Raw genomic sequence first — 20,677 nt, 5'->3', positions numbered from 1 at the left:
CTACAAGCAACTGCTCGTTTCTACGTTGAGCAAGACGGTCGGGCGTAAAGGCTTCAAAGAAACACAGCAACCGGAGGACGGCGTGCTCTTGTTTTGTTTAGCTGCATCGCGCTGGACCAATCACGCGCAACCTTACTTTAGGTCAACAGCTCCTAGCACGTCACTGACCAGTTTTGATACATAAATCAGTGTTGGTCTGCGTATGTGTATCTCGTGATTATTGTTGATGCAAACCTTTTCCTTGTGTTTAATTTAAATAGCCGACAGTGCGGATTTTCAGTCCGCCATTAGGAATATAACTAAAACAGGGAGCAACGACACATTTTGGATTCCATTTGTTACCCTATACATGAATCGGTGATCGTTATTCCTTTCAAAGATTTGGACCCAGATCATTAGCGGGTGGGTCTCCATCTCTGGTTGTTTACGTCTCTGATCATGTCGGAGAGAAGTGGCGAGGAGAATTTACAGGGTAAGTCTCAATGGTGTATTGTAGTCGATTATGATAGATGGACGTGGTGTTTTGGGTCATGGCTTACTATTATTATAGTATCATTGTAGCATAAATGCAGTATTATCTAATCAATACCTTAAGAAAGCTATTTCCACGTGACAGTGGTTGTCCTAGTAGGTGATAGTACCAAGTGTGGTCTGAAATGGGTCGCACGCCAGGCCCCCCATTCTGTCTAAACAATGAATGTCCTACGGTGCCGCCGTGCACTACAGATGACCTTGGTCCGTCATACTTCAGAACTCGAAACGCATGTTCCCCATTGTGTTGTGAAATATTTATAGCGTTCCAGTTATGATAAGGGGACCAAACAAGCTTCGGACCGCGCGCTCCTGCTCGGTGGATTATGCAACACAACAGGGGGAGGGGACCAACCACCACCTTCTCTCATTGGACAGACACTCTCACTGCATGAAAAAATACATTTCTAAGAACAGAGAACACGCTTGGTCAGTTGCTATTTAAAGAATTCGCGCGCACACACACACACACACACACAAACGTGTCGTACTGACAATATTAGGTTGCATGGTCTATAATACTGGGTTCGGGCAGATTCATATGGGACTGTTTGTTTACATGTTTGTCTGACCATCCACTTTCCTACCTGGCTCTCTCTGTTTCTTTTACCTCTCTCTTTGTGACAACCTGTCTGTCTCCCTGTCTGTCTACCTGTCTCTCTCACTGTCTGTCTCCCTGTCTGTCCACCTGCTTTTTGCTCTGGTCAGAGCCCTAACTATCCAGTCTGTGTCTTCCCCATCTCTCCGCAGGCTCCTGGGTGGAGCTGCACTTCAACGGCAGCCCTGCAGGGGACGCCGCAACACAACTATCCAACAGCCAGGAGGCAGAGAAGGAGGATGCTCCAGAGTCTACCCAGGGAGATGAGCTCATCGCCGGGTCTGCTGAAACAGATGAGAGGGTCCCTGGTTCGCCCCTGGATGGGGAGCCAGCATCTGGATCTATCCTGACACTGGACGGGGACAACGATTCTGGGTCTGTCCAGGGAGGAGAGCAGGTTCCAGGGTTGGACCAGGCTGATATCCAGGCTGATACCCAGGCTGATACTCAGGCTGCTAGCCAGGGTCTGGACCTGGAGAAGATGTTGCTGGAAGCCCAGCACGAGTCTGGCCGGAGCAGCTCCAGGGGCAGTGTGCCGTGTGACAGGTACAGTATCTCTTAAAACTGCCTCAATGTCTTGATTTAGAGGCCTGCGTATCTATACGTGTATATACTGGTCAGTACCTCGATATATTGAAATGTGGGCCTGTGTGTGTATATTTACTGAAAGTTCCAGTATGTATGTATGTATGTATGTATGTACGTATGTATGAACAGTCCACCAAGATCCCAGACTCCTTTGCACCTGCGTCGTGGCTCTGAGGTGCCTAGTTCTGCTGAGAAAAATAGCTCACAGGTAAACATGATAATAATACAAATCTATTTATTTAGAAGATACTTTTATCCAGAGCGGCAAGCAGTACAGGGGGGATTTGAACCTGTGACCTGTCAAATGCTGTACCTCTGAGCTGCTCCCTCCTTCCCATACACACACACACACACACCACACACCCAGGCTGAGAGAATTTTCGGAGTTCAATTGCTTCTAAACAGGTGTGTTTCTGCTCCAGTCTGAGGAAGACTACTTGGACCGAAGGCGTGAGGTGGAGAATCTGATGAAGAAGAACGCAGACTGGATATGGGATTGGTCCAGCCGACCAGAGAATCTCCCACCCAAGTCAGTGTCGCTTAGTAATAAACAACTTCTCGTGCATTGTGCCCAGTGTGTTGTCCGTTGTGTGAGTGGGTTTAAATCTTTACCCTGTGTGTGTGTGTGCTGTGGACTGTGTGTGTGTGTCTCTGGGTGTGTGTGTCCAGAGAGTTCCTGTTGAAGCACCCTAAACGCGCCACGCCCCTGAGCATCAGGAACACGCGTGTGATGAAGAAAGGAGGGATCTTCTCAGCAGACTTTGTCAAGGTCTTCCTGCCCTCCCTGCTCCTGTCTCACGTCCTCGCCATCGGCCTGGGGTGAGCCCCGCCCCCGCCCCCCCTAATATACCCCCCCCCCCCCCGCCTCCCCCTGACTTCCCTGCCTCCCCTCATAATGTGTGTGTGTGTTTGACCTTGATTTGGGGTGTCTTCCCAGGGTGTACATTGGCAGGCGACTGTCCCCTCCCTCCAGCTCCTTCTGAACCTGATACTGATCGGAGGAGCCGTCGTGGTCACCTTCCTCACCACCGTCATCGTCATCACCGCTGCTGGCCTCCAAGTGATGTTTCCTAGATGCATAGGTGCTTCCGTCCTGTGACCTGTTTCTGTCCTGCTGGGATTTTTCCTACTGTCTGCTGCTGTCCATCACTATCTGACTGGTTTACCATCTGGCTCACTGACTGACTGGTTTACTGACTGACTAGTTTACCATCTGACCTGCTGACTGACAATCTGGCTCACTGACTGACTGGTTTACTGACTGACTAGTTTACCATCTGACCTGCTGACTGACAATCTGGCCTACTGACTGACTGGTTTACTGATTGACTGGTTTACTGACTCATTGTCTGGCCTGCTGGCTGACTGATTTATCCTTTGACTGGGGCTCAGGTCTCAGGTGTGTGAGATGCAAGAGGGAATGAGGGACACATTAGACAAGTGCATGATGGGATGTGAGTTGGTTCTGCCAGTGAGATGGGATGGAGAACGGTGTCCGGGAGTTGTGGAGGGAGCTGGGCTGAAGCCAAGACCAGAAGAGCCTTATCTGTCTCACAGTGGAAAGCTCAAAACAGCTGCAGAACCACAAATGTGTTGGAGGTCATTCATATATACACCGTATGTGCACCGTTGATGTATTCTATATCTTCATATAATGTTGAATGAGCCCTCAAGGATACACAAGAGCGGGGGGGGGGGGAGGGAGAGAGGGAGGAGAGAGAGAGAGAGAGAGAGAGAGAGAGAGAGAGAGAGAGAGAGAGAGAGAGAGAGAGAGAGAGAGAGAGAGAGAGAGAGAGAGAGAGAGAGAGAGAGAGAGAGAGAGAGAGAGAGAGAGAGAGAGAGAGAGAGAGAGAGAGAGAGAGAGAGAGAGAGAGAGAGAGAGAGAGAGAGAGAGAGAGAGAGAGAGAGAGAGAGAGAGAGAGAGAGAGAGAGAGAGAGAGAGAGAGAGAGAGAGAGAGAGAGAGAGAGAGAGAGAGAGAGAGAGAGAGAGAGAGAGAGAGAGAGAGAGAGAGAGAGAGAGAGAGAGAGAGAGAGATTAAGACTGACGGTAGCTGCTGTCTGCTCTCCTGGCATGTCCACTGGTCTTCCATAAACACTTCAGCACATCAGTGGTTTGATTTGAAAAACGTGGTTTTGTACAAATAAAAGGCATTTTAATGTGACGAATGAACTTTTGTGATAGTATCCTCGCGTCAGGTCTTTATCCAGGGCTACACACCCACACACGGAAGCCTGAATAGAGAAACGACACCTCCTCATGTCGTTTTTGTTACTTTTATTAAGTGGTTGACACCAGACGGTGCGGTTATATAGATACAGTCAGTGAGTAAATGTTATTATGCATGAGAAAAAAAGGAGAGAAAAAACAAAAAAGAAAGAACCAACTGTCCACTGGGCAGACCGGTTGTAAGTGCTGAGAAGACCAGACAGGGGGCGCCAGAGGCCGCCTCGCCAAGCCACGGGAGGAATGTTATCAGGCATCATCGTCGTCGTCATCATCGCCATCTGCTTCTGCTCTTCACAGGCCCAGGCTTTACAGTATGGAGGAGAGCCCTCTCACCTGCCGCACCCAGGTTCCATCATTTTGGTCGTCAAATCATGAGAAAAACAAATAAACAAAACGAAACAAACAAACAAAAAAAAGGCTCAGAATAAATAACTGTCGACACGTTCGGCCTCAGGTTGGGGTCTACCATGTGCTGGCCTCCAACTCGGGCCTCCAGCCTCAACACGCACTCGTTCACACGGCCGCTCTCGCAGGCACACGCACGCACGCACGCACACGTCAGTGGAGAAACAGTCTGTCTGTCTGCTGGTCTGTGTCCCGTTTACACAGCCAAACAGGCCCAGAGGGCAACAAGGCCGTTGCTTCTTTAGACAGAGATAACGACTAGACTTAACTATGCAAGTACACATTTCTGTCCGTCCATGGTACGGTGGCTGGGGGTCGGGCAGTGGGCGGGGTGGAGGGGAGACTGGGTGGAGGGGGTGGGGCCCTGGGGAAGAGGAGGGGAGGGGGGGGGGGTTCCAGGGGAGATTGGAAGAGAACAAGAGTGGGGTCCCCCCCGGGGGGCTTAGTTGATCTTGTCCTGGAATATGTAGAGGTTGTTGGTGGCGGCCACGGCGATGACGTTCTCCTTGGGGTGCCACGCCGTGTGCAGGATCTTCCTGTTGAAGTCCAGGCTGTCCACGCTGATCTCGTCCTTCTTCCGCTTGCCGCCGCTGCACACCTTGCGGGGCTTGAGCACGGCGCGGGGCTTGCTGTTCTCCCGCGACGCCTCCAGGGTCACGTCGCGCCGGGACGTCCGGTCGAACATCCGGAAGAAGTTGTTGTACGAGCCCGTCATGATGGCACTGGAGGAGACGGGAGCAGGGGGAGGGGTTACAACCAGAAGCGGATTGGCTGATGGTGGTGGTATATGCTGATGACGTGGACAATCAGGGAGGGGAGGAGTTAACAGTGGGAGGGGTTACATGAATCGGGGGGGGGGGGGGAGTTGGAACTAGAAGGAGGAGCTAGATGAAGAGGGAGGAGTCAAGGTTTCACCTGTCGGAGCCGTTCCAGCAGCATTCAAACTTGTCGAAGATGCAGTCGTTCTCATACAGCGAGCACAGCTTGCTGCGCAGGTACTCGTGCACCTGCAGGAGAGATTAGCTGATGACTCTGTCACACACACACACACACTCCCTTACAGACACACACAAGAGCGCACACACTTGCTTTCACACTCAGTTTCTGTAACACACACACACACACACTCCACTTACAGACACACACACACACACACACACGTTTCTGTAACACACGCACAGACAAGGTACCTGGTAGGTTTCGACAGGCCGGTTCTCCATGTTGAGGTCCCACACCTTGACTGACAGATAGTCCCGGGTCATCATGTAGCGCCCGCTGTGGCTGAACTTGACATCGGAGATTGACGAGATGATCTCAGAGAAGAACGACCTGCTGCTGGGGTCCTCGGGCTCCTCAAAGACTGGCACACACACACACGCGCACACACACACACACACACCCATGAGATCAGCAGTTACTCGTGTGTACACTCTGCCCTCTACTAGGTGAGGTAGGAGTGTTTGTTCTGCTAGCTTTCGGTACAGCGACAGCGTAAAGACATGCGTCAGTAACAGGAGACTCTGCTGACAGTGGAAACAAGAGATTATTTACTAAACAACCGCCAACGGACAGCACCAGAGAGATACACACAACACAGACGGAACCAGTAGAGCACAGACAGACAGAGCCAGCAGAGCACAGAGCACAGGATAGACTGGATTGAACCGAAGAGCACATAAAAGTCCCAGGCTACGGTGTGCGACGCCTCACATTTGCTGTGGTTGTCGCAGAGGGCGGCGGCCCGCATGTCGCAGAGGCGGATGGTGCCCTTGCTGCTGCTGTAGGCCAGCGTGTGGCAGTGCTGCGGGTGGAACTCTGCGGCCGTGATCACCTCCGTCAGCTCCTCCATGTTGGCTGGCTTGATGTCCACGATGTCTGGGGAGGGGGGTCAAGGAGCCCAACAGGAGCGAGGGGCAAACACCGCACACACAGACACACACACTGTAGCTTCGCACTCTCTCTCTCACACACACACACAGTGACGCGCACACACACACACACACACACACACACAAGCACTTTGTCTGTCCCTCATGGGCACTGGGACACTTCCAACAAACACGCGCTCTCCTCCTCATTTCGCACACACTCTTGTCAGACGCACCACACACACACACACACACACACAATATGTGTTCTCGGTCATCCTTTCCCATGGTTGAAGGATACTAAAACTCCTATCTGTGATTTCTAAATGCCATAGATTTATTCTGAGGTCGTCTGCCGACAGGTATGTTTCGTGGTCACTATTTACTGAGATGGAGTTGATGTGATATGTGTGTGCGTTGGCGAATATCCTCCGAGGGCTGGCTTCCACCATCAGGTCCATGGGCATGAGCACAGGCACCTGAAGAGAACCACGTTACGGCAACGCTACGGCAACATTACAGCAACATTGGCAGACAATTAAACTGCAACGTTAGCACGACACCATACAAAGCACTTTCCATATTACACGCATAACCCCCCTTTGCATTTGTACCGTTACACACCGTCAACACCCCCCCCCCCCCCCCTACAGTCTATGCATAATACATGAGCATAACGCACCACACACACACAGACACACACACACACACACACACTGACCCGTAAGGAGGTGATCCTAAAAGGGTCCCTCATCCTCCCGTCCTCGTCCTTCAGGTTGTAGCCCTCCGCCCTCTTGTCTCGCTCGCTGATCTTCCACAGCTTGATGGTTTTGTCTGTCAAGATAACCACCGTCACTCCGCTAGCATGGGACGCTCTACGCCACCCCGGGTACAGTCCTCAGCTACACGACGGTGCAGCGACAAGTGTGTGTGTGCGTGAGAGAGACTATCTACTCCACTCCGGTGTAACGCCTGCAGCATCACGACATTGGAGTGATGAGCCGCAGCAGATATCAATGACAGCCTTCGGTGTGTTGACACCAAAAGGCCTATGTTCAAGACTGACAGGAGTTGGGGTGTGACAGCCTGTTGATGTGACAGCCTGCCGGGACAGTGTGTGTGTGTGTGTGTGTGCACGGCCACAGTCGAGTCCCGGCCGTGTGACAGGAAGCCGGGACAGGCCGCGTGGCTTCTCACCGTTGGTGGAGAGCAGGAAGTGGGCGGCGTTCTGTTGGGGGAGCCATCTGATCTTGTTGATCTTCTCCTCGATCTCTAAGCTCTTCAGGTAGTCAAACTCGGGCTCGTGGCTCTGGAAGGTGCTGTACACGTTGTACTCGCCTCGGGAATGAGGACGGTTTTTACTCTGCGGGGAGAGAGGAGAACGTGAGGGGGGGGGGACACACGGACAGAACGAGAGGAAAACGTGATGAGAACATCAACGGAACGGGGACGGATGGGAACGTATAGAGAACGTTGGAGCGGAACGCAAGTTCGACCCCCCCCCGAGACGGCGAACGCGACACAAAGAGGTCTTTTGAGGTTGGAGCGCCGAGTAACAGCCGACAACAGGAAGTGATGCTCTTTGAGTACAGGAAGTAGGCTGACCTCTTGCTCCCTCTGGAAGATCACCACACGGCCCCCCTTATCCCCCGTGGCCAGCAGCTCTCCCGTGTAGTTGAACTCCACCGTTGAGATGATGTCCGCTGGAACACAAGAGCACATGGAGAACATATTGAGAACCCATCGGGAATACGGGGGTCATGGACACTGCAACATGGCGGACCCAAGGCTCCCAGGCTGGTGGCCTGGGATTGGTCATACTGGTGTACAGGGACTAGCCTGAGAAATACTTTGCACTTTCAGCAGAACATAAACGCCACTCTAATCACCCACTGTTCCCCCCTGACGCGCACACACGCGCGCACACACACACACACACACACACACACACACACACACACACACACATACACACACACACACTCTCCATGTCCTCAGGGGTATCTAGCGCTAGCATTTAGCCCAGCATGTGTATGACTTATTTATCAGTGTGCTGTGTGCAGGGGAGCCCTGCTGTTTGTTTGCTGAGACCCCCCATCGCCTGCTCTGAGAGGCAGGACCGGTTCAAGCACAGGAGGGAGGGCACCTGAGCGCAGAGGTCTCAGCAACGTGGTTCCTCATTGGCTGGGGGGCCACTGAAGTAGCCTCCATTGGGTCACAGAACTTGGTTCCTGGTCTTCAAGGTGATGGCTGCTTGTTTTGGTAAAGTGCCACTGTGGAGAGGCCTGACCCTCCTCTCTCCTCCCTCAGACATCTCTAACCCTAACCCACTGTCCACAGTTCCGAGAAAGCCGGTCAGAATCTTCTCCCGAGAAGCTCAACGTACTCCAGGCGACCATCGCCTCCGAGCACCACAGCTTTGGTCCGTCCAAAACAAATCGCTGGCAACACAGGCTAACAACAGCCGCTTTGCCAGCGTGCGCCTCACCACGGCCTCACCTCCCGGCATGCCCCACAGAGCAGCATCCTTCCTGTCCCAGCGTGCGACACGCCACAGCCCCAGCCGTGCCCCGAGCGATGAGAAGCCCCCCCGCGGGGCGCTCTGCGATTGGCTGATCTACACCAGCACATGCCGGGCACAGCTGTGGGCAGGACGACCCTCAAAGCAGGGCTTGGAGGAACGGCAGGAACTCGGACAAGGCTTGCAGGTTTAAAATCGGTCAAGTTCAACCTACCACAACGGTGTCCGAGACACAAGTCTTTGCTTAGCTTAAGCTTAGCTTAGCATGGATGTAGGGTTAAGTGTGTCTTTACGACCACTTTCAACCCAGAGTGAGTGCTTCACTTTCATAGCCTTTAAATGGGACAGAATCAGCACTGGCTTTGACCGGATCTAAACAGTTTCACAACATAAAAGGTCGGTCCAATTACCCAGCATATAACAGACCGGTCAATCACCCAACATGCATTGCACCTGTCCAGTCACCTGACGTACAGCAACATGTGAGAATGCCCTTAGAGGCAGGAAAGACAGGAACAGGGGGTGAGGAAGAGAAGGAAGGAAGACATTTGGGAAAAGAAGGGTGGGAAAAGAAGGATGTATGAGAGAGAAGGGACGGAAGGGAGAGGTAGCAGAGGAAGAAGAGGAAGCAAGGGGAGGACAAGACAGAAAGGACTCCATTCATAAATCTACTGGGTTGTATCCACCAGCTAAGGGAGCTGCAAAGAGCTTTTCAGACTTGAGTATCATTAGAAACTGCATTCAATATGATGGCAAGAACCAGGGATAACTGCTGCCATCTGATTACAGTAGTTGTTCTTGACCTTAATCACAAACTATTTTGTTCTCCCTCAAAAGTATACCTCTCTGTGTCTATCTCATGACACACACGCACACACACGAAAAGCCAACTGCCTTTAACAGTGTTGATGCAGATACAGGATTAGTATAATTACTGAACAGCGGGGGGGTCGTCATAGAACACCTGGAGGTGCGTGGTAGAGCATTCCATGAATGTTGACAAAACACTAAGCAATACTTTTGACATTTCACTGCATGATTGTAACCACAGTATTACTAGTCAAGAAGACTAACCGTACAATCCGGTATGCAGCTACCGTTTTGGCGATATGATCAATACGGATTTATATGTTTGATGTTGATGTGCTAGATAAACAACTTTTGTTGTGTAAACTGACATACGTTTCAGCATTACAAGTGTTTGAACAGAAATTATAGCGGTTTCACGTTTGCCAGATAACCAGCTAGTAGAACTATCGGCACTTACCTTCGGCCACATCCTCGTCTATGGCTCCCTTGACTTGGGAGAAGCACCATTGGAAATCGTTCCCTCCTCCGACACCTAGGGAAAACATGGAAATAATTAGCAGTTGAAATAGGAGATGGTTAAATAGCGATCAGTCCATTAAGACTTTCCGCAGATGAGTGAGCACCCGTTCAATATGCTAGCTTCCAAAGCGGCAGCAAGGAGGGAACTCTCCCTAGCGGCTCAATTTATCTAACATTGAGCTTAGCTGTCAGTTAGCCAGGAACGCTAGCATAGCTTGCTAGCTGTCATTGGTCAGACGATAGCTGGATAGCGTAAGCTATCTTAGCCTGCTTGCTAAATAGGAATCTTGCTATTAGGCCGCTCTGATGCTTAGGGGGGCAGTGCAGGGCCCCCGCCTACAAAGTTTCCTGTCTTACCTGCCATTGCCACTTTCTGCAACAGAACTGGCGTCTGTGGGAGGTCTTCCGAGCGCAATCTGAATTGATAAGATTGATATTCAGTGCAGGCTACTACAGTGAAACAGTGATTAGACTCGTGAATAAGGGCTTCCAGAAATGCCCGTGATTTTTTCTATCCAAAATGGCGCACATTGACAGTCGACATGACACGTGACGTCATTTGGACGCCTCAAAAGTCTAGTCAAGCTACTCGAGGGTACAAGAACTGCGCCACTTTTGCGCAGCTTCGGCCTCTGGATCGCTGTCAACTCATAGAGTCAACTCCAGCAGCGTGGGAAAAAGGAGAAGCGTTGTATTTATCGTTGGGAAGCGCTAGAACTCCCCCTGGCGACGGAATGCGTTGACAAACTAAAAATAGAATTTGCTGGGCTAAATAAAACCAAAGGGACAAAATAAAAGAAAGAAAAAGAACACATTTTAATCTACTATAATCAAGTCTATGTGATCTGTAAAACTCATCTATCTATACTGTCAGACTATTTTTGCTGCTGCTACTACTACTAGTACTACTATTGAATTATTATAATACTACACTACTAGACTATATGCAAATGTAAATTAATTCTCGGCATCAATAGACATGTCCATCCAATCAGAGGTGGTTATCATGATTATCGAGTCTGCCTTCCAGGGTTTTGTTCAACTCCAGCCTAGCAGCATTACCAGATCAAGGCAACAATTTTCTTTTCAAGAAAATCATATGAAAGCTTTGAGTGAATTGACACCTCAGTTTCACTTACAGTAATACAAGCTTTCTGCGACCATGATGAGAGGCACTGCAGCAACAAGACACAAGTTGATTATAGTGCTCTCTGAATGAACACTTTGGTGTTGAGCTTTGCATTTGTGTTTTGGTCGTACGTTTCAGCAGAATTAAACATAAGCAGTGCCATTTGACAGCGTCTACTATGTGATTCAACTTAATGATTGTTTTTCTTGAACCAAATTTCAAGCTAAAAGCCCCTCTCTTTCTCTCTCTCTCTCTCTCTCTCTCTCTCTCTCTCTCTCTCTCTCTCTCTCTCTCTCTCTCTCTCTCTCTCTCTCTCTCTCTGTCTGTCTTTCTCTGTCTGTCTGTCTGTCTGTCTGTCTGTCTGTCTGTCTGTCTGTCTGTCTGTCTGTCTGTCTCCATACCTTCATCTCTCTCTTTCTCTCAAGCAGACAGACCTGACCTTATCTGGGGACAACAGCACAACAGTACAGAAACTGGCCTCTGGATGGCACCAGAGCATCTCAAACCAACGTAAACTAGCAAGGTACCTCAGAAACAGAAGGTGAATGACTGGTCTACATGGCCCCAGAGCATGAAAATAATGTTCCAGGAAAGACAGCAAAGAAGCTTTTATGGATGCAGATGGATGATGTCTGCCTGCCTGCCAATCGATCTGGAAAAAGATTGCCTCAGACAAGACTTGCGCAAAAAAAAAAAAAAGACATTGATCTTTCTCCCATTTTCCTTCTGTCTCTTCACCCCTCTTTTCTTCCAAATGTGTTTCCATCAGTAACATGCTGGGATTGCACCGATACTGGCATTGTTGTGTGTGTGTGTGTGTGTGTGTGTGTGTGTGTCTCTCTCAATATTGAGAGACCTTGGATAACCTCATTGGGAAGCGGAGGCTTTTAGCCAGAGAATAAACCACACTGACCATGGGAGGGTTAGGGGGTTAGGCGGAGCAGGCCGGAGGCTTCCCCCAGGGGTTAGGAGAGGTGGGGGCTGTGGACAGCAGGGGGTGGAGGGGGTGGAGGGGGTGGAGGGGGGAAAATGAATACGAATGAATAAGAAAGATGGTGAGACATGAGGATGGAGGAGGAAGAGGTAGATGAATGAAGGAGCGTGAGAGCTGGGGGAAGAGGACGAGAGACGGAGTGGAGCAGCTGTGTGTAGGTGTGTGGGGGAGGGGGGAAGGCAGGAGAAGTCAGGGGGGCAGGGGGGCAAGGAGGGCAGATAGGTTCAGTCGCTTGCAGGCCAGGGTGAGAGGTAGCTTGGGGGGAAGGGGAAAGGGAGGGTATGGAGCCTGGAGGGTCTGGATGCAGTCCGGGGACACCAGAAAGCGACAGCAGGGCAGGGAGCGCTTGCTCTCAGGGGGAAAAGGAGGGAACACGGTGGAGAGAGGGTGGAGGAAAACAAGAGAGGGGGGAGGAGAAAAGTAGAGGGTGGAGGAGGGGAGGAGGGGGCTGCGGGTGTCGGCTCCTGTCAGACTTTGTAATCGTTGTGGGCGGTTCACTTGTCAGTCACCTGTCCTCATTGTCCTGGAGGAGATCCTGGAGAGGACAGCCAGAGCCCAGAGGCCTGCCTGGGAGGCTGACACACTGTGACCGGTGTGGTGAGAACAGAACTGGGGCAGACACAGAGAGACTGGCTCTGCCAGTGGCGTGCCACCAAGAAGTTCAATTAGAAGTCTTTCGCTGGTGAAACATCACAAAAAAAGACATGGCCCACTGCATGTCTGTATGCACGAAGAGTTTATTGCCAGGTACAAAACAGCAACACCATACGCGAGGCCAGGGACGGGCACACTGTCTGGAACTACCAGTGGCTGAATAATCCTCAGGCATACCGCGAATGTAGCCAACAACAGGGCGGTGTCTGTCTGCCAACAGGACACAGCTGGAGAAGAACTGGGCAGAGCATTAGGGCATGTATTGCATTGACTGGTTTCGTTCTGTCTCACTGTGCCAGCGTGTGTGTGTGTGTGAGTGTGTGAGAGAGTGTGTGTGTATTTGTAGGTGAATGCGTGTTTGTGAGTGTGTGAGAGAGTGTGTGTGTATTTGTAGGTGAATAAGTGTGTTTGTGTGTGTGTGAGAGAGAGAGAGAGAGAGAGAGAGAGAGAGAGAGAGAGAGAGAGAGAGAGAGAGAGAAAGAGTGTGTGTGTGTGTGACATGATGTGACATGACAGCATCCACATGTATCAGATGAAGGCCAGACTCGGCAGTATTATGCTCTGCCTGGCCGTTTCTGTCCAGAAGCGTCAGTTCCACTTCCTGTCCAGAAGCATAAGTCCTACGTCCTGTCCCCAGAGCTCTGTCTCGCACGCAGCATCATGACAGATGCAGCCAGGGTTCCAAAGCTCGGTGGCTGTGATTAGATGGCCTTGGACAAAATGTCCCGGTCATGAGAGAACTGGCCCTGGAACCGGCCCAGGAGGTTTCTCTTCACCTGTCAATCAACTGACAATGACAGGAAATAGGTCCGAGCCTGCCGTGCAACAGACCCCTTCACTGAGACCTTGATCTGCTTTTAATGAAATCCGGTGGCGTCGAATCAAATCCCCCTGTGTCAGTGCCAGTGTCAGCCTGCGACCGGTCTCCATATGGCCGTCCTTGCGTTGTGTCTATGTGGAAGTGCTGCTGTGCAGTGAGAGAGGTGCTGTGCTGCTGTGCAGTGAGAGCAGTGAGAGCCGGCCCTCTTCCACCTTGTGAACCCTTGTGAAGTCTTAAGGAGAAAAAAAATGACCCAACAGCGGAGAAAAAAACTCCTCCTAAATGACCTTTCTTCCTCTTGACATTTGATTACTTTTCCTAGAGTGACCCCGACGTTTCGAAAAAAAGTTCAACCTAGTCTTTTTTCCCCATGTTCGTGAAAGCCGTTCACCACCAGGGTCCAACCGGAGACCCATTTGACGGCGTGAGAGAGATCCCCCCCCCCCTCCCGGTCCACAGCTGGTCCTGAGGAGAAACAAGACATCAGCGTTAGTATCCATCGATCCTCCAGCCTCCCTCTGCCCCCCCGCCCCCCTCCCCCCCCCGCCATCCATCACCTCCTCCCACTCCCCCCCCCCCCGCCTCCCTCCCTCCTCCCTCAATGCCATCGAGAGGTGAGCGAGTCTGACTTGTAACTGATACATCATTATCATCCCCCTCCTACGCCTATCGCCGTGGCTACGGTCCCAGGCCCCTCGAAAGATCATTTATTATTGGATGCAGAGCGGATAGAGGGAGTCTGGACCCGTCAGCTTGATGTTAGTCAGTCATCAATATCATCGGCAGGAGTCTGGTTGTGTGAGGTGGATCAGGCTGTTTCTTTGGGTTTGGTCTCAGTGGATCCCATGTCTAGTCATGGTTACCTCCCCCTGAGTCTTTCTGAGTCTCTGAGTTACTCAGTCTCTCTCAGTCTCTTTGAATATCTCGGAGTCTCTCTGAGTCTGAATCTCTCTGAATCTGAATCTATCTGAGTCGGAGTGTATCTGAGTCTGGGTCTCTCGGAGTCTGGATCCATCTGAGTTTGAGTCTCTCTGAGTCTGTCTATCTGAGTCTGAGTGTCTCTGAGTCTAAATCTATCTGAGTCTGAGTCTATCTGACTCTCTGAGTCTCTCTGAGTCTGAGTCTATCTGACTCTGTGAATCTCTCTGAGTCTGAGTTTATCTGAATCTGAGTCTATCATGTAAATTATGTTTGTGCTAGTGTGTGTGTCACTGTGCATGTTATGTTTGTGCTTGCTTGTGTATGTGCAGTGTTCAAACCCAGGCAGAGTCATCTCCCCCCACATGCACACCATCACTCCTCCCCAATCCACCATCCACTTTGAAGACAAACACTTTCGCACAACACACAATTACTCCAAAACCCAGCACCGCCATAAGTACAAACAGACGCGCGTTTGCTTGCCTGTGCATTCATCTTTATGAATGCCAGCAAATCTAGGTACGTGTGATTGTTTGTTGTTGGGTGCATTTGGATGGGCCTAGACTTTGTGCTATGGACCGCAAGGTACTGATTGATTCCAGTCCAGTCTCCTGTTGATGAGGACCTGGCCAGACAAAGGCAGGAGAACAGTGCCTGGAACATTGTGAGTGTGGGACTGGCTGAATGGCTGAGAGCAGGTGTTTCCATCCAACACGGAAGGAGGGAGAGAAGACTGGGTTTCAAGTTCAAGTCTTTTATTTGTCAGGTACACAGAACAACACAAGGTCAGACTGGGCACTGAAATTCTTAAGACAAGACAATGCAAACACCTGGCATAACCTAACATACAAGTACACGGAACATAATGTACATCTATGCTGAGCTTAAATAAGTGAAACTTCCTAAATATACAGATAGCAATAAATATTTGACTATACTAACCCTAATACTAAAACTTCCTAAATTACAGATAACAATAAATAATACACTATACTAACCCTAAATGCACATAAAACCTAGTTCAACCCTATGCCACAAGACTGCGAATACGGAGAAAGAACGAGAGAGAGCTTAAGAAAGGGAGAGGGAAAGAGGGAGACGGAATGATGGATGGAGAGACGTGCATGAGCAGAGAGACAGACGGAAAGTCGTTGTTCCTCACAAATCACTGAGGTGTGCTTGTTTTGTGAAAGTGAATCAACTAGAAATTGTCTGTCACCCGGTCTCCTTGGGGCTTAAGCAAGTCACCTGCTGACTTGTAACTTCATACAGTGCCCAACTTAATTGGAGTATCCAACCGTTGTATGGAAGTGGCAGGTTCGGCGGCAGAGTTATTACTACACCTAAGAATTTTTTGCGAACGTCACACTGCAAGCTCTTGGTTTCTGAATAAAACACCTGCCGACTTGTAACTTCATACAATGCCTAGTTCATGAGATAACTGGGCCAAGAGATTCCAGGAATTACAGATAGATGAGTGTGTTTCCACATCCCTCCAGGAAGGGTCATGGAATCCCCACTTCTACATAGTCCAGGTTAATAACACACAGCCCTGCATTCAGTCAACCCAACAGTCTATCCATGTCTTGGAAAATTAATAACATCACATTCCCTTGTAAACTGGAATCCGATCATGACATTTAGAAAATGAAAAGCCTTTGTGGAATTTCCCCAGATACTTATAGAGGCAGAATGTCATTGGAAGGATGATCAAAAATCAATAAGCCATCCTCACAGGTGGCATTTTCCTATTTTGTGTTGATTTTTGTGTTGTCTGCCCTGCGGAGACAGGAGAAAGAGAAACAGTGAAAGTGTATGTGTGTGTGTGTGTGTGTGTCCTGTCTCATAGGCAGTGACAGATGAGGCTCAGTGTTCGCCTCAGAGAGCACAGTCATTACTGCAGATAGAGACTTCAGAGCCTAGCGGTAAACTCACCTTTCTGGAAACATCGAGGCTCAAACGGATTCTTTCTTCAGGTCGTCTTGGCCTTAGTACTTCCTTGGTATAGAAGAGCACAACATTCAGGTACATTGTTTCAGGATTGACACATCAAAAAAAATGCCCGTCAAGTCTTGGCAGAACTGTGATATGAAAGTATAAATGTTCAGGTTTGTTTAGTCAAATCAATTTCCACGGGCACTATTTGTGTGCCACTTTAAATGAAAGCTTGGAATGTACACAAATTGAAATGGGATGTCAAACCTGTCTGGCTGGCCCATACACTGAGCCCAGCCAGCCGATTCCAATCATGGACATCTGGCACATCTCTGGGAGCAGGTGCATCCAGTGTGCGTACAATTGGGACGCACAACGACTTGAAGGCATTCATTGGACGCGTACAAGCCATTGTCTCGCTAAAAGAACGCACGTTCTGTTGTATATTCGTGTGCATTTCCATTTACTTGTCAGCGTACAAAAGCAGCAGTTTACCCATGAACACAGCCTCGGAGGACGGAATTGTTTCACTGGCACAGAACTGAATAATACATGGTGACACAAGAATAACCACGAGCACAGTTATGCAGAGGACATGGGGAGTGAGGGGGAAGGAGAGAGGGGCGGGCCAAGAGAGAGAAAGGCAGAAGGGGTGGTGGTAGAGAGATATGTGAGAAGGCCTGCAGGAGAATGTTTAAACAGCACCTTGTTCTCACTTCTTTCTCTCTTCTCCCCTCTCACTTCTTCTTTCCCTTCATCCCCCGCTCTCTCTCTCTCTCTCTCTCTCTCTCTCTCTCTCTCTCTCTCTCTCTCTCTCTCTCTCTCTCTCTCTCTCTCTCTCTCTCTCTCTCTCTCTCTCTCTATCTCTCTCCCCCTCTCTCTCTCAGTAAAGAAGTTCTAATTAGCAGGGACCTAAAAGAGGAGAAAGGATTTACAGCAGCTCTGGTCTCTTTCATATCCACTGGTCTCTTATCCACGAGGGACAGTGGGGAAGAGTCAAACATTCAGACAGTGAAGCACTAGCTGTAGATAACAAGGCTGGACCGCCAGCCGTACGTTAGCCTGCCGTTTATGTCGACAGCAAAGTTCTCCTTTGGCTGACTTTTCACACTTTTACAGCCAGTCGTAAAAAAAAAAAAAAATTCAGGGGGAAGATGAAATGTGTACGCAAGTAAAGAGACAACTTTATGGATGAGCTCCGCTCTGCACGTGAGAGGGACAATGACGAGAGGGCAAGGGGGGAGGGAAAGAGAAAGAGAGAGAGAGAGAGAGAGAGGGAGAGAGAGAGAGAGAGACTGAGAGAGAGAGAGAGAGAGAGAGAGAGAGAGAGAGAGAGAGAGAGAGAGAGAGAGAGGGAGAGATAGAGAGAGAGAGAGAGAGAGAGAGAGAGAGAGAGAGAGAGAGAGAGAGAGAGAAAGAGAAAGAGAGAGAGAGAGAGAGAGGGAGAGGGAGAGAGAGAGAGAGAGAGAGAGAGAGAGAGAGAGAGAGAGAGAGAGAGAGAGGGAGAGAGAGGGAGGGAGTGAAATATGGAGAGAGTTTTACCGAGGGATACGTGACCAGAGAAAGAGAGAGAGGGGGAGAGGATAGAGAGGCGAACCAAAAAAGAGTGGGAGCCAGAAAGAACAACAGGAGTTTTTATTGGGTTCCAAAGACACTGCGTCCCCTGTCAGTGGACATGGCACTGTCTCATCCTGACGGCTCTCTGTTCCCGCGGGGCTCGGAGTGATCCATCAGCAGGCTTCGCGGGGGGAGTCTCGGTCGGCTGGGCAGGACAACGCTGAGGGCAGCATCCTCCTGGCTGTCAGGAACCCTGACTCTCACCAACACTCGTACATCATCTATGACACGCTGTAAAACTGCCCGGCTGGGGCGCAACTCCTCCCCAAACACTCCTCCCGCCGCCACTGCCCCTCACATCGCCCCCATCCCCCAATCAAGACCCCTCACAGCCCCCCCACCACTCCGACCCAGCCCCTTACAGCACCCCCACTCCCAACCAATCCCCTCCGCACACAGCCCTCCTCTGACCCTGTCTGCTGTCTCAGCACCACCTCGTTGAGAGCATGACCAGCAGGAACACAGAAGGGGCGCTTTGCTGTGCGCTGTCTGCCAGATGAAGCCTGTTGCATCCAATCTTGCCACTTAAATAAAAATGACAACATGGAATTTGTGGCTTATCGAAGCGAAACGAACCGAGATATCCTTATTCTCTTCAGCGACAAGCCGATTCTCGTAAAAATGTGAAATAAGCCGGTAGCCATTTCTTTATCCTGCTTGTCTGTGTGGGATCACTCCAACATATACCAGTCCAATCACACAGTATTTGAGAGCTATCTTTAGCAAAACAAGGTTGAGTATTGTGGACACATTACCCTGTGCTTGTTGCCGTCCAGCCCAGTTTCAAGGACCGTTTTTTGGCCCATGAACACAAACGGCTCAAATTAAAGAATAAAATAGATGATGCTATATTCGAGCAATCTTCTGACAATTGTATTTTACGGCCCATTCTCAAAATGAGACATTTTTGTTAATTATCCGACCAAACACACTGTAAAGCAGGGGTGGGCAATCCCTGTCCTGCATGTTTTAGATGTTTCCCTGCTCCAGCGCACCTGATTCAAATGAACGGGTTGCTATCAAGCTCTGTGGAAGCCGGGTAATGATCATTCATTTGAAGAGGAGAAAAGAGGAGATAGAAGACAAGAGAGGAGCATGGAGATTAAAGATAGGAAAGGAAAAGAGTGGAGAGGGAAGGAGTGAAGAGGCGAGAATAGAGGAGAGACCTGTAAAAAAAGACTAATGTCTTCTGTCCTTACTGCAGCCTGTCTCTGCAGATGGTCTCCTCAAATGAGCCGGGCTGAAAACCTTCCTTTATCACTCGCCTTTCATGGATCTGAGGTTTTAATTATCAACTCTGAGATTTCACTTTGCCGTTCATCTGTGAAACAAGGATAGAGAGGGAGAGATAGAGAGAAAGAGACTGAAAAATTAAGGGAAATAGAGAGAATGAATGAGACTGAGAGAGAATGACGGAGAAAGAGAGAGAGATAGAGACTGAGAGAGAGACAGAGAGAGAGAGAGAGAGAGAGAGAGAGAGAGAGAGGAGAGGAGAGAGAGAGAGAGAGAGAGAGAGAGAGAGAGAGAGAGAGAGAGAGAGATAGAGAGAGAGAGAGAGAGAGAGAGAGAGAGAGAAAGAGAGAGAGAGAGGGAGAGAGAGACTGATAGAGAATGAGCGAGGAGTGTGTAATGGACCAGTGATGAAGCACATCCAATAAGTCCCGAAGACGACAGACAAAGCGAAGACATGGACCATCTGATCCTTCTTCCACATGGTCCACATGCACAGTGTGTGTGTTTCTGTGTGTGTGTGTGTGTGTATGTGAGAGAAGAGGAGTGTCTGTCTCTGTGTATGTGTGTGTGTTGTTGCAGCGCCAACAGTGAGACACACAATGTATGTGTCTTGATGAAGACTGGTGCATTAAACCCACACAATACATCCTCAGTCAACATTTTAATATTATCAGAAAAAACAACCTCAACACACAAAGGCACACACACACACACACACAAAATCCCGCCCCCCCCCACACACACACAGAGGTAGAAAGTGTGTGTGTGTGTCAGTGTCTATCTTAGAGCAAACTAAATATCATCTCTAAACTTTTAAGTCCGACAGAAAGATAGACTGATATCAATTTGACATCCAGATAGATATCAAATGAAAACGTCCTTCAGTACAATATTTTCCGGTCAAACCGTAAGAATTGGTTTGAACCCCCAGTGGAATTTCCCCAGCCTGATCTGTCTACTTGTGGATAGATAATGTGTCTCATTAGCCTGATCGGAAAGTAAATCTCCCATAATCTCAGTGCCCCAGAGTAAGGCGTGCGAGGCAGTGAACTGTAAAAGCAGTTTTCTCAGTGCATTTTGGTTGCTTGGTACATTTAGACGCTGATTAAGGGTGATTCGTTGGACTGCGTTTCTGCCCGGGTGGGAGAGAGAGGTTTGGGGGAGAGAAGCACACAGAGCTGGTTTCTCTCCTGGTTCTCCTTGGTGGTCCTCACATGTCTGGCCTGTATAATGCTGCGGTCCCGTTGTTAGCTTGAAGCTCCATCTTTTATCATCTCTGTCAGAGGAAAAACTCAGATGAGAAACAT

The 20,677-nt window shown here is 49.7% G+C and overlaps 2 protein-coding genes across 2 annotated transcripts; one reads left to right on the top strand and one right to left on the bottom strand.

Moving 5' to 3' along the window:
• The first annotated feature begins 81 nt into the window (after positions 1-81).
• LOC146259996 (BCL2/adenovirus E1B 19 kDa protein-interacting protein 3-like) lies at positions 82-3,415 on the top strand. Its single transcript, XM_084669600.1, has 6 exons — positions 82-472; positions 1,282-1,675; positions 1,847-1,925; positions 2,140-2,246; positions 2,387-2,536; positions 2,655-3,415. Exons 1-6 carry the CDS (start codon positions 439-441, stop codon positions 2,698-2,700), a joined length of 810 nt encoding a protein of 269 aa, XP_084525726.1. The 5' UTR covers positions 82-438; the 3' UTR covers positions 2,701-3,415.
• Positions 3,416-3,682: 267 nt separating this feature from the next.
• ppp2r2d (protein phosphatase 2, regulatory subunit B, delta) lies at positions 3,683-10,596 on the bottom strand. Its single transcript, XM_084669585.1, has 10 exons — positions 10,425-10,596; positions 10,006-10,080; positions 7,823-7,920; positions 7,415-7,580; positions 6,939-7,051; positions 6,519-6,696; positions 6,060-6,224; positions 5,540-5,709; positions 5,265-5,356; positions 3,683-5,071 (listed from the first exon to the last, which is right to left on the bottom strand). Exons 1-10 carry the CDS (start codon positions 10,429-10,431, stop codon positions 4,792-4,794), a joined length of 1,344 nt encoding a protein of 447 aa, XP_084525711.1. The 5' UTR covers positions 10,432-10,596; the 3' UTR covers positions 3,683-4,791.
• Between the last annotated feature and the right edge of the window lie 10,081 nt (positions 10,597-20,677).

Source organism: Hypomesus nipponensis, chromosome 13 (genome assembly GCF_054491055.1).
Source record: "Hypomesus nipponensis isolate SF chromosome 13, ASM5449105v1, whole genome shotgun sequence".
Taxonomy (NCBI): domain Eukaryota; kingdom Metazoa; phylum Chordata; class Actinopteri; order Osmeriformes; family Osmeridae; genus Hypomesus; species Hypomesus nipponensis.
Note: the sequence above shows the minus strand (reverse complement) of the source record. Positions and strands in the feature narration are given on the sequence as shown.